This window comes from Triticum urartu, chromosome 3A (genome assembly GCF_056163025.1).
Source record: "Triticum urartu cultivar PI428250 chromosome 3A, HENAU_Tu73, whole genome shotgun sequence".
Taxonomy (NCBI): Eukaryota; Viridiplantae; Streptophyta; class Magnoliopsida; order Poales; family Poaceae; genus Triticum; species Triticum urartu.
Genome location: NC_141875.1, coordinates 538,137,851 through 538,155,890, shown reverse-complemented (window position 1 = coordinate 538,155,890; position 18,040 = coordinate 538,137,851). Strand labels below are relative to the sequence as shown.

The 18,040-nt window shown below is 47.3% G+C and overlaps 2 protein-coding genes across 2 annotated transcripts; both read right to left on the bottom strand.

The window, feature by feature from the left end:
* Nucleotides 1–13,836: 13,836 nt before the first annotated feature.
* On the bottom strand, nucleotides 13,837–15,147 carry LOC125544928 (LOB domain-containing protein 3). Its single transcript, XM_048708711.2, has 2 exons — nucleotides 14,234–15,147; nucleotides 13,837–14,148 (listed from the first exon to the last, which is right to left on the bottom strand). The coding sequence occupies exons 1-2, from the start codon at nucleotides 14,654–14,656 to the stop codon at nucleotides 13,837–13,839; spliced, it is 735 nt and encodes a 244-aa protein (XP_048564668.2). The 5' UTR covers nucleotides 14,657–15,147.
* Nucleotides 15,148–15,321: 174 nt separating this feature from the next.
* Nucleotides 15,322–17,728, bottom strand: SDG20 (SET domain protein 20). Its single transcript, XM_048708710.2, has 2 exons — nucleotides 17,049–17,728; nucleotides 15,322–15,959 (listed from the first exon to the last, which is right to left on the bottom strand). Exons 1-2 carry the CDS (start codon nucleotides 17,656–17,658, stop codon nucleotides 15,571–15,573), a joined length of 999 nt encoding a protein of 332 aa, XP_048564667.1. The 5' UTR covers nucleotides 17,659–17,728; the 3' UTR covers nucleotides 15,322–15,570.
* Nucleotides 17,729–18,040: the final 312 nt, after the last annotated feature.

Sequence of the window (18,040 nt, the reverse complement as noted above, 5' to 3'; positions counted from 1 at the left end):
CACTGTTGGGTTTCGTAGTAATTTCAAAAAATTTCCTACGCACACGCAAGATCATGGTGATGCATAGCAACGAGAGGGGGAGTATGATCTACATACCTAGTAGATTGACAACGGAAGCGTTTGGTTGATGTAGTCGCACGTCTCCATGATCCGACCGATCAAGCACCGAAACTACGGCACCTCCGAGTTCTAGCACACGTTCAGCTCGATGACGATCCCCGGACTCCGATCCAGCAAAGTGTCGGGGAAGAGTTCCGTCAGCACGACGGCGTGGTGACGATCTTGACGTACTACTGCTGCAGGGCTTCGCCTAAGCACCGCTACAATATTATCGAGGACTATGGTGGCAGGGGGCGCCGCACACGGCTAAGGAATAGATCACGTGGATCAACTTGTGTCTCTGGGGTGCCCCTGCCACCGTATATAAAGGACTAAAGGGGGGAGGCGTTCGGCCAAGGAGGGCGCGCCAGGAGAGTCCTACTCCCTCTGGGAGTAGGATTCCCCCCCCCCAATCCTAGTTGGAATAGGATTCGCGGAGGGGGGGGAAGAGAGAGAGGGGCCGGCCCCCTCTCCTTGTCCTATTCGGACCAAGGGAGGGGAGAGGCGCGCGGCCCATGAAGGGCTGCCTCTTCTCTTTTCCACTAAGGCCCATCATGGCCCATTTAGCTCCCGGGGGGTTCCGGTAACCTCCCGGTACTCCGGTAAAATCCCAATTTCACCCGGAACACTTCCGGTATCCAAACATAGGCTTCCAATATATCAATCTTTATGTCTCGACCATTTCGAGACTCCTCGTCATGTCCGTGATCACATCCGGGACTCCGAACAAACTTCGGTACATCAAAATGTATAAACTCATAATATAACTGTCATCATAACCTTAAGCGTGCAGACCCTACGGGTTCGAGAACAGTGTAGACATGACCGAGACATGTCTCCGGTCAATAACCAATAGCGGAACCTGGATGCTCATATTGGCTCCTACATATTCTACGAAGATCTTTATCGGTCAGACCGCATAACAACATACGTTGTTCCCTTTGTCATCGGTATGTTACTTGCCCGAGATTCGATCGTCGGTATTCCAAATACCTAGTTCAATCTCGTTACCTCGTTCTGTAATACATCATCCCGCAACTAACTCATTGGTTGCAGTGCTTGCAAGGCTTAAGTGATGTGCATTACCGAGAGGGCCCAGAGATACCTCTCCGACAATCGGAGTGACAAATCCTAATCTCGAAATACGCCAACCCAACATGTACCTTTGGAGACACCTGTAGAGCTCCTTTATAATCACCCAGTTACGTTGTGACGTTTGGTAGCACACAAAGTGTTCCTCTGGTAAACGGGAGTTGCATAATCTCATAGTCATAGGAACATGTATAAGTCATGAAGAAAGCAATAGCAACATACTAAACGATCGGGTGCTAAGCTAGTGGAATGGGTCATGTCAATCAGATCATTCACTTAATGATGTGATCCCGTTAATCAAATAAAAACTACTTGTTTATGGTTAGGAAACATAACCATCTTTGATTAACGAGCTAGTCAAGTAGAGGCATACTAGTGACACTTTGTTTGTCTATGTATTCACACATGTATTATGTTTCCGGTTAATACAATTCTAGCATGAATAATAAACATTTATCATGATATAAGGAAATAAATAATAACTTTATTATTGCCTCTAGGGCATATTTCCTTCAGTATTGGGATACCGACGATCGAGTCTCGGGCAAGTAACGTACTGATTGACAAAGGGAATTGTATACGGATTGATTGAATCCTCGACATCGTGGTTCATCCGATGAGATCATCGTGGAGCATGTGGGAGCCAACATGGGTATCCAGATCCCGCTGTTGGTTATTGACCGGAGAGGCTTCTCGGTCATGTTTGCATGTCTCCCGAACTCGTAGGGTCTACACACTTAAGGTTCGGTGACGCTAGGGTTGTAGAGATATTAGCACACGGTAACCCGAAAGTTGTTCGGTGTCCCGGATGAGATCCCGGATGTCACGAGGAGTTCTGGAATGGTCCAGAGATAAAGATTTATATATAGGAAGTCCAGTTTCGGCCATCGGGAAGGTTTCGGGGTCACCGGTATTGTACCGGGACCACCGAAAGGGTCCCGGGGGTCCACCGGGTGGGGCCACCTATCCCGGAGGGCCCCATAGGCTGAAGTGGGAGGGGAACCAGCCCCTAGTGGGCTGGTGTGCCCCCCTTGGGCCTCCCCCTGCGCCTAGGGTTAGAGACCCTAGGGGTGGGGGCGCCACCCTTGCCTTGGGGGGCAAGGCACCCCCTTGGCCGCCGCCTCCCTAGGAGATTGGATCTCCTAGGGCCGGCGCCCCCCTAGGCACCCTATATATAGTGGGGGGAGGGAGGGCAGCCGACCCCAAGCCCCTGGCCTCTCCCTCTCCCTCCCGTGACACTCCTCCGTCTCCCAGCGCTTGGCGAAGCCCTGCCGAGATCATCGTTGCTTCCACCACCACGCCGTCGTGCTGCTGGATCTTCATCAACCTCTCCTTCCCCCTTGCTGGATCCAGAAGGAGGAGACGTCTCCCAACCGTACATGTGTTGAATGCGGAGGTGCCGTCCGTTCGGCACTAGGTCATCGGTGATTTGAATCACGTCGAGTACGACTCCATCAACCCCGTTCTCTTGAACGCTTCCGCTCGTGATCTACAAGGGTATGTAGATGCACTCCTCTCTCCCTCGTTGCTAGATGACTCCATAGATTGATCTTGGTGATGCGTAGAATTTTTTTAAAATTCTGCTACATTCCCCAACAGTGGTATCAGAGCCAGGTCTATGCGTAGTTACTATGCACGAGTAGAACACAAAGTAGTTGTGGGCGTCCATATTATCAATTTGCTTGTCGTTACTAGTCTTATCTTGATTCGGTGGCATAGTGGGATGAAGCGGCCCGGACCAACCTTACACGTACTCTTACGTGAGACCGGTTCCACCGACTGACATGCACTAGTTGCATAAGGTGGCTGGCGGATGTCTGTCTCTCCCACTTTAGTCGGATCGGATTCGATGAACAGGGTCCTTATGAAGGGTAAATAGAAATTGGCAATTCACGTTGTGGTTTTGGCGTAGGTAAGAAACGTTCTTGCTAGAAACCTATAGCAGCCACGTAAAAACTTGCAACAACAATTAGAGGACGTCTAACTTGTTTTTGCAGCAAGTGTTTTGTGATGTGATATGGCCAAAGGTTGTGATGAATGATGAATGATATATGTGATGTATGAGATTGATCATGTTATTGTAATAGGAATCACGACTTGCATGTCGATGAGTATGACAACCGGCAGGAGCCATAGGAGTTGTCTTAATTTATTTATGACCTACGTGTCAACATAAACGTCATGTAATTACTTTACTTTATTGCTAAACCGTTAGCCATAGTAGTAGAAGTAATAGTTGACGTGACAACTTCAAGAAGACACGATGATGGAGATCATGGTGTCATGCCGGTGACAACGATGATCATGGAGCCCCAAAGATGGAGATCAAGGGAGCAAATGATATTGGCCATATCATGTCACTATTTGATTGCATGTGATGTTTATCATGTTTTACATCTTATTTGCTTAGAATGACGGTAGCTTAAATAAGATGATCCCTCGTGATAATTTCAAGAAAGTGTTCCCCCTAACTATGCACCATTGCGAAGGTTCATTGTTTCGAAGCACCACGTGATGATCGGGTGTGATAGATTCTACCGTTCGAATACAACGGGTGTAAGACAGATTTACACACGCAATACACTTAGGTTGACTTGACGAGCCTAGCATGTACAGACATGGCCTCGGAACACAGAAGACCGAAAGGTCGAGCATGAATCGTATAGAAGATACGATCAACATGAAGATGTTCACCGATGTTGACTAGTCTATCTCACGTGATGATCGGACACAGCCTAGTTAACTCGGATCATGTTATACTTAGATGACTGGAGGGATGTCTATCTGAGTGGGAGTTCATTTAATAATTTGATTATATGAACTTAATTATCATGAACTTAGTCTAAAATCTTTACAATATGTCTTGTAGATCAAATGGCCCACGTTGTCCTCAACTTCAACGCGTTCCTAGAGAAAACCAAGCTGAAAGACGATGGCAGCAACTATACGGACTGGGTCTAGAACCTGAGGATCATCCTCATAGCTGCCAAGAAAGATTATGTCCTAGAAGCACCGCTAGGTGACGCACCCGTCCCACAGAACCAAGACGTTATGAACGCTTGGCAGACACGTGCTGATGATTACTCCCTCATTCAGTGCGGCACGCTTTACAGCTTAGTACCGGGGCTCCAAAAGCGTTTTGAGAGACACGGAGCATATGAGATGTTCGAAGAGCTGAAAATGGTTTTTCAAGCTCATGCCCGGGTCGAGAGATATGAAGTCTCCGACAAATTCTTCAGCTGTAAGATGGAGGGAAATAGTTCTGTCAGTGAGCACATACTCAAAATGTCTGGGTTGCATAACCGCTTGACTCAGCTGGGAGTTAATCTCCCGGATGACGCGGTCATTGACAGAATCCTTCAGTCGCTTCCACCGAGCTACAAGAGCTTTGTGATGAACTTCAATATGCAGGGGATGGAAAAGACCATTCCTGAAGTATTTGCAATACTGAAATCAGCAGAGGTAGAAGTCAAAAAGGAGCATCAAGTGTTGATGGTGAATAAAACCACTAAGTTCAAGAAAGGCAAGGGTAAGAAGAACTTCAAGAAGGACGGCAAGGGAGTTGCTGTGCCCGGTAAGCAAGCTGCCGGGAAGAAGCCAAAGAATGGACCCAAGCCCGAGACTGAGTGTTTTTATTGCAAGGGAAGTGGTCACTAGAAGCGGAACTGCCCCAAATACTTAGCGGACAAGAAGGCTGGCATCACGAAAGGTATATGTGATATACATGTAATTGATGTGTACCTTACCAGTACTCATAGTAGCTCCTGGGTATTTGATACCGGTGCGGTTACTCACATTTGTAACTCAAAGCAGGAGCTGCGAAATAAGCGGAGACTGGCGAAGGACGAGGTGACGATGCGCGTCCGGAATGGTTCCAAGGTCGATGTGATCGCCGTCGGCACGCTACCTCTACATTTACCTACGGGATTAGTTTTAAATCTCAATAATTGTTATTTAGTGCCAGCTTTGAGCATGAACATTGTATCAGGATCTCGTTTAATACGAGATGGCTACTCATTTAAATCCGAGAATAATGATTGTTCTATTTATATGAGAGATATGTTTTATGGTCATGCTCCGATGGTGAATGGTTTATTCTTAATGAATCTCGAGCGTAATGCTACACATATTCATAGTGTGAATACCAAAAGATGTAAGGTTGATAATGATAGTCCCACATACTTGTGGCACTGCCGCCTTGGTCACATAGGTGTCAAACGCATGAAGACGCTCCATGCAGATGGAGTTTTAGAGTCTCTTGATTACGAATCATTTGACACGTGCGAACCATGCCTCATGGGTAAAATGACCAAGACTCCGTTCTCAGGAACAATGGAGCGAGCAACCAACTTATTGGAAATCATACATACTGATGTGTGCGGTCCAATGAGTGTTGAGGCTCGCGGTGGCTATCGTTATGTTCTCACCCTCACTGATGACTTGAGTAGATATGGGTATGTCTACTTAATGAAACACAAGTCTGAGACCTTTGAAAAGTTCAAGGAATTTCAGAGTGAGGTTGAGGATCAACGTGACAGGAAAATCAAGTTCTTGCGATCAGATCGTGGGGGAGAATACTTGAGTCACGAATTTGGCACACACTTAAGAAAATGTGGAATAGTTTCACAACTCACGCCGCCTGGAACACCTCAGCGTAATCGTGTGTCCAAACGTCGTAATCGCACTCTATTAGATATGGTGCGATCTATGATGTCTCTTACCGATTACCGCTATCATTTTGGGGCTATGCTTTAGAGACTGCCGCATTCACTTTAAATAGGGCTCCATCGAAATCCGTTGAGACGACACCGTATGAATTATGGTTTGGGAAGAAACCTAAGCTGTCGTTTCTAAAAGTTTGGGGATGCGATGCTTATGTCAAGAAACTTCAACCTGAAAAGCTCGAACCCAAGTCGGAAAAATGCGTCTTCATAGGATACCCTAAAGAAACTGTTGGGTATACCTTCTACCTCAGATCCGAAGGCAAGATCTTTGTTGCCAAAAATGGGTCCTTTCTAGAGAAAGAGTTTCTCACGAAAGAAATAAGTGGGAGGAAGGTAGAACTTGATGAAGTATTACCTATCGAACCGGTAAGTGGCGCAGCTCAAGAAAATGTTCCTGAGGTGCCTGCACCGACTAGAGAGGAAGTTGATGATGATGATCATGAAACTTCAGATCAAGTTGCTACTGAACTTCATAGGTCCACAAGGACACATTCCACACCAGAGTGGTACGGCAACCCTGTCTTGGAAATCATGTTGTTAGACAACGGTGAACCTTCGAACTATGAAGAAGCGATGGCGGGCCCGGATTCCGACAAATGGCTGGAAGCCATGAAATCCGAGATAGGATCCATGTATGAAAACGAAGTATGGACTTTGACTGACCAGCCCGTTGATCGGCGAGCCATAAAAAATAAATGGATCTTTAAGAAGAAGACGGACGCGGATGATAATGTGACCATCTATAAAGCTCGGCTTGTCGCTAAGGGTTATCGACAAGTTCAAGGGGTTGACTACGATGAGACTTTCTCACCCGTGGCGAAGCTGAAGTCCGTCTGAATCATGTTAGCAATTGCCGCATTCTATGATTATGAGATATGGCAAATGGTTGTCAAAACGGCATTCCTTAATGGTTTCCTTAAGGAAGAATTGTATATGATGCAGCCGGAAGGTTTTGTTGATCCTAAGAATGCTGACAAGGTGTGCAAGCTCCAACGCTCGATTTATGGGCTGGTGCAAGCATCTCGGAGTTGGAACATTCGCTTTGATGAGATGATCAAAGTGTTTGGGTTTATGCAGACTTATGGAGAAGCCTGCATTTACAAGAAAGTGAGTGGGAGCTCTGTAGCATTTCTCATATTGTATGTGGATGACATACTGTTGGTGGGAAATGATATAGAATTCTTGGAAAGCATAAAGGCCTACTTGAACAAGTGTTTTTCAATGAAGGACCTTGGAGAAGCTGCTTATATATTAGGCATCAAGATCTATAGAGATAGATCGAGACGCCTCATTGCTCTTTCACAGAGTACGTACCTTGACAAGATATTGAAGAAGTTCAAAATGGATCGGTCAAAGAAGGGGTTCTTGCCTGTATTGCAAGGTACGAGATTGAGCACGGCTCAATGCCCGACCACGGCAGAAGATAGAGAAAAGATGAGTGTCGTCCCCTATGCCTCGGCCATAGGGTCTATCATGTATGCTATGCTATGTACCAGACCCGATGTAAACCTTGCCGTAAGTTCGGTAGGAAGGTACCAAAGTAATCCCAGCATGGAACACTGGACAGCGGTCAAGAATATCCTGAAGTACCTGAAAAGGACCAAGGAAATGTTTCACGTTTATGGTGGTGACGAAGAGCTCGTCGTAAAGGGTTATGTCGATGCTAGCTTCGACACAGATTTGGATGACTCTAAGTCACAAACCGGATATGTGTATATTTTGAATGGTGGGGTAGTAAGCTGGTGCAGTTGCAAGCAAAGCGTTGTGGCGGGATCTACATGTGAAGCGGAGTACATGGCAGCCTCGGAGGCAGCACAAGAAGCAGTCTGGGTGAAGGAGTTCATTACCGACCTAGGAGTCATACCCAATGCGTCGGGCCCGATGACCCTCTTCTGTGACAACACTGGAGCTATTGTCCTTGCCAAGGAGCCCAAGTTTCACAGGAAGACCAGGCATATCAAGCGTCGCTTCAACTCCATTCGGAAAGTGTTCAAAATGGAGACATAGAGATTTGTAAAGTGCATACGGACCTGAATGTAGCAGATCCGTTGACTAAACCTATCCCTAGAGCAAAACATGATCAACACCAGAATTGCATGGGTGTTCGATTCATCACAATGTAACTAGAATATTGACTCTAGTGCAAGTGGGAGACTGTTGGAAATATGCCCTAGAGGCAATAATAAAATGGTTATTATTATATTTCTTTGTTCATGATAATTGTCTATTGTTCATGCTATAATTGTGTTATTCGGAAATTGTAATACATGTGTGAATACATAGACCACAACACGTCCCTAGTGAGCCTCTAGTTGACTAGCTCGTTGATCAAAAGATAGTCATGGTTTTCTGACTATGGACATTGGATGTCATTGATAACGGGGTCACATCATTAGGAGAATGATGTGATGGACAAGACCCAATCCTAAGCTTAGCTCAAAGATCGTGTAGTTCGTTTGCTGTAGCTTTTCTGAATGTCAAGTATCATTTCCTTAGTCCATGAGATTGTGCAACTCCCGGATACTGTAGGAGTGCTTTGGGTGTGCCAAACGTCACAACGTAACTCGGTGACTATAAAGGTACATTACAGGTATCTCCAAAAGTATCTGTTGAGTTGGCACGAATCAAGACTGGGATTTGTCACTCCGTATGACTGAGAGGTATCTCTCGGCCGACTCGGTAATGTATCATCATAATGAGCTCAAAGTGATCAAGTGGTTGATCACGGGATCATGCATTACGGTACGAGTAAAGTGACTTGCCGGTAACGAGACTGAACAAGGTATTGGGATACCGACGATCGAGTCTCTGGCAAGTAACGTACCGATTGACAAAGGGAATTGTATACGGATTGATTGAATCCTCGACATCGTGGTTCATCCGATGAGATCATCGTGGAGCATGTGGGAGCTAACATGGGTATCCAGATCCCGCTGTTGGTTATTGACTGGAGAGGCTTCTCGGTCATGTCTGCATGTCTCCCGAACCCGTAGGGCCTACACACTTAAGGTTCGGTGATGCTAGGGTTGTAGAGATATTAGCACACGGTAACCCGAAAGTTGTTCGGAGTCCCGGATGAGATACCGGACGTCAGGAGGAGTTCCGGAATGGTCTGGAGGTAAAGATTTATATATAGGAAGTCCAGTTTCGGCCATCGGGAAGGTTTCGGGGTCACCGGTATTGTACCGGGACCATCGAAAGGGTCTCGGGGGTCCACCGGGTGGGGCCACCTATCCCGGAAGGCCCCATGGGCTGAAGTGGGAGGGGAACCAGCCCCTAGTGGGCTGGTGTGCCCGCCCTTGGGCCTCCCCTGCGCCTAGGGTTAGAAACCCTAGGGGTGGGGGCGCCACCCTTGCCTTGGGGGGCAAGGCACCCCCTTGGCCGCCGCCCCCTAGGAGATTGGATCTCCTAGGGCCGACGCCCCCCCTAGGCACCCTATATATAGTGGGGGAGGGAGGGCAGCCGACCCCAAGCCCCTGGCCTCTCCCTCTCCCTCCCGTGACACTCCTCCGTCTCCCAGCGCTTGGCGAAGCCCTGCCGAGATCATCGTTGCTTCCACCACCACGCCGTCGTGCTGCTGGATCTTCATCAACCTCTCCTTCCCCCTTGCTGGATCAAGAAGGAGGAGACGTCTCCCAACCGTACCTGTGTTGAACGCGGAGGTGCTGTCCGTTCGGCACTAGGTCATCGGTGATTTGAATCACGTCGAGTACGACTCCATCAACCCCGTTTTCTTGAACGCTTTCGCTCGTGATCTACAAGGGTATGTAGATGCACTCCTCTCTCCCTCGTTGCTAGATGACTCCATAGATTGATCTTGGTGATGCGTAGAAATTTTTTAAAATTCTGCTACGTTCCCCAACAATATTCACGTTCATGGCTAACGTCCCATCTTTTTTTTCTTCCCATAAAAATTTGGCTGATGCGTGGCTCAAACTCACCACCTCATGAAGGAATCAGGGCGCACTCACTACTTGGACCATAAGCGAATTGTGAGCATATTTTATCAAACCGCCTTATCTTTTGTAGCTAAAATGAATTCTTTTTTCTCATTTGGAATTTTTGGCTGAAAAAATCCACAGAAAATTTCATCTTTTGAAAATAAAAAAAATCCCTACAAATTCAAAAGGCTGCCATGTTTTTTAGGGAACACATTTTTTAAAACTTGCCATGTGCAAATTGGATTTGGTTTTTGTCATGTACCCCTTTTTTCAATTCGCAAAAGTTGCGCTGTTTGTTTAGAGGAGAAATTTCTACACTTGCCATGTGCAATTTAATTATAGGTAGCATGACATTTTTGTGTAGGAACCATGGCATTTTTGTAGAAACCATGGCATTTACAATGTATATACCATGGAATTTTTATTTGTAAGAGCGTGGCATTTACAATGTATGTACCATGGCATTTTTATTTCTAAGAGCGTGGCATTTTTGTTATTCAGAGCATGCCATTTTTATTTTTAATGAGCATGGCATTTTTTATTAAGAGCATCTCATTTTTTAAAGAGCATGTCATTTTTTAAATAGCATGCCATTTTTATTATGAAGAACATGACATTTTTGCTATAGAGCATGAATTTTTTTTATTTTATAGAGCATGGCATTTTCTATTTTATAGAGCATGTCATTTTTATTGTAAAGAGCATGGCATTATTTATTTTTGTAGACCATGGCAATTTCGTTAGTAAGAGCATGGCATTTTTTATGATTAAGAGTGTGCCTTTTTCTTTTACGAAGAGCATGTCATTTTTAAATCTATAGCATGGTAAAAAATCTTGTTTTTGACAAAGAAAATATAGGCATTTTTCATATTTTTTGGAGCATGGTAGTTTGTAAATGTGTGTTCTATGCCTTTTATGTATCAGCATTTCTTTTCTTTTCAGATGTTTTTTTTTGACAAAAAGCAGTTAACTGGGCCTACCCCACATACTATCTAGGATAGTTGGGGTCGCACTGGAGCCTGCTCGAGCGAACATTCCACACATGACGATTTGGTTTGCTGGAATGAACCTTTCCCAGCGAACAAAATGTTCCCTGGAGCATGCCTTCCGACAGCCGCCACATATTTGGGTCCAATTTTGATGAGGTTAGAGGGAAGGCATATGGGACCCACATTAGAAGCAACATCACCTCTACACATTACTGATGATCTTATATGATAGAGGAGGTCACAAGCAAAAAAGAAAAAGAAGGGAAGTTAATACGATTGCAGTGGGGAAGAAAGTCGGTCATGACTCACGTGCAATATAGGTATTGTTGTATTTTTTTTTCTTACAAGATTTTAAGATGGATCCGACTATGTTTCAACCTCAACTAATCGAGACCTAGCGAAACCATTTTAATTAAGAGTCGTTATGTTAATATGGTGAATTTGGCAACTTCGTAGAGATATAACGCATGGGAAGGAGGGCGTGCAGATTCCAGTTTCAGTCGACTTCCTGGTAAGCTACGTGAGATCAATAGTTGCTGCTCAAAAGCATTCCACGGAAGAGATGCTCGAAGGAAAAATGGCAGGAGAAGAGTCTTGGGAAAGATCGAGGCCTCACCGTACGCCCCAAGTTTTACCTTGGCTTGCACCTCCATGTAATATAAGTGAAGGAAATATGCTCTAGAGGCAATAATAAAGTTGTTATTTATATTTCCTTATATCATATGATAAATGTTTATTATTCATGCTAGAATTGTATTAACCGGAAACTTAGTACATGTGTGAATACATAGATAAACAGAGTGTCCCTAATATGCCTCTACTTGACTAGCTCGTTAATCAAAGATGGTTAAGTTTCCTAGCCATGGACATGTGTTGTCATTTGATGAACGGGATCACATCATTAGAGAATGATGTGATGGACAAGACCCATCCGTTTGCTTAGCACTATGATCGTTCAGTTTTATTGCTATTGCTTTCTTCATGACTTATACATGTTCCTCAGACTATAAGATTATGCAACTCCCGAATACCGGAGGAACACCTTGTGTGCTATCAAACGTCACAACGTAACTGGGTGATTATAAAGATGCTCTACAGGTGTCTTCAATGGTGTTTGTTGAGTTGGCATAGATCAGGCTTAGGATTTGTCACTCCGTGTATCGGAGAGGTATCTCTGGACCCTCTCGATAATGTACATCACTATGAGCCTTGCAAGCAATGTGACTAATGAGTTAGTCACGGGATTATGCATTACGGCACGAGTAAAGAGACTTGTCGGTGATGAGATTGAACTAGGTATGATGATACCGACGACCGAATCTCGGACAAGTAACATACTGATGACAAAGGGAACAACGTATGTTGTTATGCGGTTTGACTGATAAAGATCTTCGTAGAATATGTAGGAGCCAATATGAGCATCTAGGTTCCGCTATTGGTTATTGACCGGAGATGTGTCTCGGTCATGTCTACATAGTTCTCGAACCCGTAGGGTCCGCACGCTTAACGTCCGATGACGATTTGTATTATGAGTTATGCGATTTGATGAACGAAGTTTGTTCGGAGTCCCGGATGAGATCACGGATATGACGAGGAGTCTCGAAATGGTCGAGAGGTATAGATTCATATATTGAAAGGCTATATTCGAATATCGAAAAGGTTCCGAGTGATTCGGGTATTTTTCAGAGAACCGGGGAGTTACGGGAATTCACCGGGGAAAGTACTGGGCTTTAGTGGAAAAGAGAGAAGGGCCACAAGGGGAGGCAGCGCACCCCCCATGGGCTGGTCCGAATTGGACTAGGAGGGGGCGGCGCCCCCCTCTTTCCTTCCCCCTCTCCCTCTCCTTCCTTCTTCTCGTACTTGGAATAGAAAAGGGGAAAACCTACTCCTACTAGGAGTACGAATCCGGAATCCTGCCCCTTGGGCGCGCCCCCTGAGGCCGTCCGTCCTCCTCTTCCTCCCCTCCTTTATATACGGAGGAGGGGCCACCCCATAGACACACAAGTTGATCTTTTAGCCGTGTGCGGTGCCTCCCACCACAGTTTCACACTTCAGTCATATCGTCGTAGTGCTTAGGCGAAGCCCTGCGCTGGTAACTTCATCATCATCGTCATCACGTCGTCGTGCTGACGAAATTCTCCCTCAGCCTCAACTGGATCAAGAGTTCGAGGGACGTCACCGAGCAGAACGTGTGCAGATCACGGAGGTGTCGTGCGTTCGGTACTTGATCGGTTGGATCGCGAAGACGTTCGACTACATCAACCGCGTTACTAAATGCTTTCGCTTTCGGTCTACGAGAGTACATAGACACACTCTCACTGCTCGTTGCTATGCTTCACCTAGATATATCTTGCGTGATCGTAGGCAATTTTTTAAAATACTACGTTCCCCAACAATGACCACATTTTCAGTAGATGGATCCTTTAGGGAGGATGATGGCACCACGGCAGTTGGGATGATCCTATGACGACATGACAGTTTAGTCATTTTCTCAGCGTATCCCTACTTATTTAAGTGCAGTGGCGCTCTTGAGATAGAGATTCATGCATTGATGATCGACATGGCGCTTGCTCATCAGCATAAAAGAGCTCGTTATGATTTAGTCTGATTCTTTATGTGCTTTATCTTGTATTTTTAGTTCTAGTTTAGATAGATCGGTTTATGGTTATTTAGTAGCTGAAGTCAAGTTCCTTATGATCGATAGAGTTTTTATTAGTTAGAAACTTCGTAGATCTCATAATAGCATTGCAGATTATCTGGCAATGTATAGTTGTTCTGAACGGGCTACGGCTGTGTGGCTTGATAGGGGCCCCGCAAATTAAGTATCTCTTGCTTAAAGATTGTAGCATCATCTTAATGAAATAAACTACTATTGATCGCAAAAGAAAATACATCCAGCAAAAAAGACTCACTTAAACATCACCACATAATCCTTAATGGAAGCACTTCACATCACGACATTGCAAAAACACTATGCAATTACACGTGTTTTCATAGTTGCCGTTGTCCTCCTGCATTATCCGAGAAAGGGCTCACGCCCTGGCTCTCGTCTTCGTCTCGGTGCGGCGGCTGCGAGAGCTGGAGAGATTCGAGCCCCCTCATCTGGGGCTCCACGTCCATGAAGTCCACGGCCTGCGGAAGATCGTCGTAGTTCACCATCTGGCTCGGCGCCGACGCCGCGGAGTACGCCGGCTGCAGCACCGCCAGTTGCTCCGCGCCGTCCGGGTGCGTGCTCGCCAGGGCCAGCCTGCAGTTGAAGAGCTGGGTTTGCAGCACGGAGAGCTGGCCCTGGAGGAGTGCTACCTGCCGTCGACAACGATCAGAAGAAAGAGAGCCGTGGTTGCGAGCACAGTACGTACGTTTTCTGAAGCGTGGTCAGTGCAGTAACCTGGTGCTGGAGGGCGAGGATGGTGCCGACGCAGCCGTAGACGGGGTCGGCGACGCGCGCCTGCGCCTCGTAGCAGACGGTGCGCGCCGTGTCCCGGCGCAGCGCCACGGGCACGCGCGACAGCAGCTTGGCCACGTTGCTGGCCCCGAACACCCGGTGCACCGCCGCGAACTGCGCCGCGCCGCGCTCCCGCCCGCTGCCGCTGAAGTGCGGCGCGAACACGCACCCCGGCACGCACCGCCGCCGCAGGAACTTGCACGCGCCGCACGGCGCCCCCGGCCCGGCCGACGACGACGTCTCGTCCGCCTGCTGCTGCTGCTCCCTCGCCGCCGACCCGTGCACGGCGCCCCCGCGCTTCCTGGGCGGCGCTGGCTCCTCCTGCATCGCGCTTTGCATGCGCGCGCACGCACGTACTGCGTACATCCGCGTGCGCCACGGCAGCGCGCGTGGCGTGAGCCGGGCGGCGAGTTTTAAAAGGGGTGGTAGCTGGTGGGTGGGTCCTCGCTCGCCGGAGCCCCGGTGGTGTCCATGCAAGATTTATGAGGTCCGTGCCGCGCGGGGCCGCGGATCTCACGCTCACGGAAGACAACGGTAGTGTTAGCTCGGGAGCTGTTTGCCTCGTTGCCGTCAAGCTAGAAACCACGCCAAGCTCAACTTCTCTCGGATCAATCAATTTTCTCATGAAAGATTCACCGAATCGCGCATTTGATGCAAATGGCATCGTGTATGGTTTTCCTTTTCAGTGAGATTTCAGTAGACACTGAAATATTTGCCTTGCGGTCAAAACATTTTAACACTTTCAGTAGTACACGATTTTTTTCTTCAAAAAATCAAATATTTGATTGAATTCTAGTAAATGTTTCAGCCCTTTAACCAAAATGCAAACCGAGAACACTGAAATTTGGTGATTTCGATTGTTGCTGAAATATTTCTAAAATTGAAAGTAGAAACATAAACCAGAGAAGAGACAACAGAACAGAGGAAGGGAATGTGTGCCCAACTGACAACACAAACTCCATTGTCAACATATTTAAGAGACAATGCAGGTTTTAGTAAGAAACAAGCCTCATTCTCATGGCGAATCGATCTGTTGTGCAAGTTTACTTCCCTTGCAGCAAATCTCTTGTTAAGAAAGAGTACATTATCCAATTTGTTACAAAGTCGGCAGTTACAATTGATGTCATATTAAAAGGAATACATGAAATTTGTTAGGAACGAATTACAACTGATGAAATGAAGGAATAATAACTCATCCTGAAGCTAGCCAACATTCTTGTAAAGTACAAACAGCGCACAACAAAATTTGCTTGGAAGGAATTACAACCGATGAGACGAACCTAGGTTTCTTCTGCAGGTAATACACCAGGGCAACACGAGCTTTCACAGAAGCACGGTAAGCCCTTAGGATTGGGTTTGGCATCCCCGTAACTGAAGGCGAGCTCTTCCCCGTCCACTATATCTCTGGCAGCAAAAAGGCAGAGCCTTGGGAGCAACGAGCCGGAGCTCCTCACTAAGATAGGGCGCAGGTTGCCTCCGTCACATGAATGGTTGATGAAACGAGCCACGTTTCCCACTTTTGTTGCATCGATGTTAACTCGCATGCATACTCTCCCAGAAGGAAGGTGCTCTCGTATGACGAGGAGTGCAGGAGAGAGCTTACCAACCGAGGCAAGCTCGTCATACAGCCTATGCCTCCTCCGGGCTTCTTCTGTCGTCAAGAACTCACCTATAATCCAAACATAAATAGCATAGTCCGAGTCAATGTCAGCATGGACATAACTCATAAATAATAAACCGATGTAAACTAAAGCTGGCCTAAAGAACGTTATGTGAAGATGACAAAAGAAAAATTCCAATCAGCCCTCTAGTTCCTACGACCCTTACATTTATCTTTCAGATTAACAAATGGAAAATGGTAAGATCAGTCTGCCATTCAGAATACGAACTGATCTAGTCAGTAGTTACCATGCTCCTGCTACAACCACCAAACATAAGCACACCTGACCACCGAGCCAAAAATAACTTTATATGCAAGTTCAAAAGGGATTTAAAAGTAAATGCAACCTAACAAACCAATGGAGCAGGACAGCAACAACAACCGCTATTTGGGAAGTACCCAAAACTTGTGTAGCTCAGAGACGATGCAGGGTAAAGATGATGAGGGCTCACATGAATTGTAGGTGATACCAGTCGTTGGTGTATTAAGTTCTAAATGCAGTACAAGAATTTTCTAGCCGCCCACAAAGTAGCATTTGCATTGCTGGGTGCACTTGAAACTCTTATGATTATGTTCTGGTGATTGGGCTTCGATAGTCAGACCTCCTTCAAATATTTATCAATGTTGGCACATTATTACTGCCTGCAGATACCTATCCTACCTGACTGAAAATGCTTTTGACACCCGAAGTGCATGATTCTTTCAGTTATTTTCATGGGATCCTCTATCCTACCTGACTGAAAATGCTTTTGACATGACCCACGATACAGCAGCAAGTTCTTGCCCTCTAAGCAACTAATTATCTTGTCCGTTGATTTTCTTTGAAGCTTTGACGCAATTCAATGTAAACCGAAACACAGAGTCACAACTAATACACCATATTGAGACCAAAACTGACCACGGGGATCAGTTGTGAGGCACATCTGAAGGTGAACTTATCCGCATCCAAGCATCATCGTTTGACAAAAATGTAAGGGAAATCATGACTTTGCATACTCTAGTGTAAATTTATAAAACATCAATCTAGCATCCATTGATCGACAATTTTGATTCAGCAACGTCATCGGAACTAGGGAGGGGTGTATTCTAGTATCGTACCGGCATACTCGCAGACGAACTGGCCGCGGTGAATGACCTCGGCGGCGTGCAGCGCCCACCCTTTCTTCAGTTGGCGCAGGACGCGCAGCCGCACCGTGACGCCACGCTGCGTCCGCCGGTTCTCGCACGAGGGCCCGCACGCGCACCCGTCGCCGCACTCGCTGAGGCTCGCCATACCCGCCCCCGACGCATCCGCCGCCTCGGCCTCCGCATCGGCGCACGCGCACCCCGCGCCGCCGCACTGCCCCCGGGCGCACGAGCACCCGCACAAGGGGAGGCCTAGGTCGGGGCGGGGCCAGGTGGGGCCCGGCGTCCGGGACGATGCGCAGCCCCACGGCTGGGCGTTGAAGGAGGCCGCGGAAGGAATGAGGGAGAAGGGCGTGTAGATGAAGTAGGAGTAGGGCTGGGAGTCGATGGGGTTGACGAAGGGGGCAGGGAAGGCCTCCAGGCCGCGAGCCGAGTCGGCGGCGCGGCGGGCGGTGACGGCAGACGCGGCCGCTCGCATGGCGCGGCTGGCGGAAGCCGCGGCGGCAAGGTCGGGCGGCGGCAGCCACGGGAGGACCAGCTCCGCCAACTCGCTGACGGCACCGGCCGCCGTTGGATTTCTCATCCCGAGCAGGGGCCAGTGGAGCGTGAGAAATATTTTTTTTTTTGATAAACTGGAGCGTGAGAAAGATTATTATTCCTACAGCAGGGGACGTCTGTTTAGCCTCCCTTTCGAATCTTTTTCGTCCCACTTTCTATAGGTGGCCAAACGGGCCAGGATAGCTGGGCCGGCCCGGTAGCATGGCCGGCACGGCACGGCACGGCACGTGCTAAATGGGCCAGGCCCGGAACGCGGCACGTCAAGGACCATGCTTAGGCCTGAAGGCTGAGCACGCGGGCCAGCACGGCACGATCCAATTATCTTTTTTTTATTGTTTTATGTATCCTAATGTGGTCCAACATGTAAAAATAGGCTAAAAAACGCCCAGTGCGTAAAATAGGAGGCA

Coding starts and splice junctions, on each gene's coding strand:
- SDG20 (XM_048708710.2), bottom strand. CDS start 17,658: ATGAGAAATCCAACGGCGGCCGGTGCCGTCAGCGAGTTGGCGGAGCTG. Junction 15,960..17,048: donor GTTCGTCTGCGAGTATGCCG/GTACGATACTAG, acceptor TTTGGATTATAG/GTGAGTTCTTGACGACAGAA.
- LOC125544928 (XM_048708711.2), bottom strand. CDS start 14,656: ATGTACGCAGTACGTGCGTGCGCGCGCATGCAAAGCGCGATGCAGGAG. Junction 14,149..14,233: donor TCCTCGCCCTCCAGCACCAG/GTTACTGCACTG, acceptor TGTCGACGGCAG/GTAGCACTCCTCCAGGGCCA.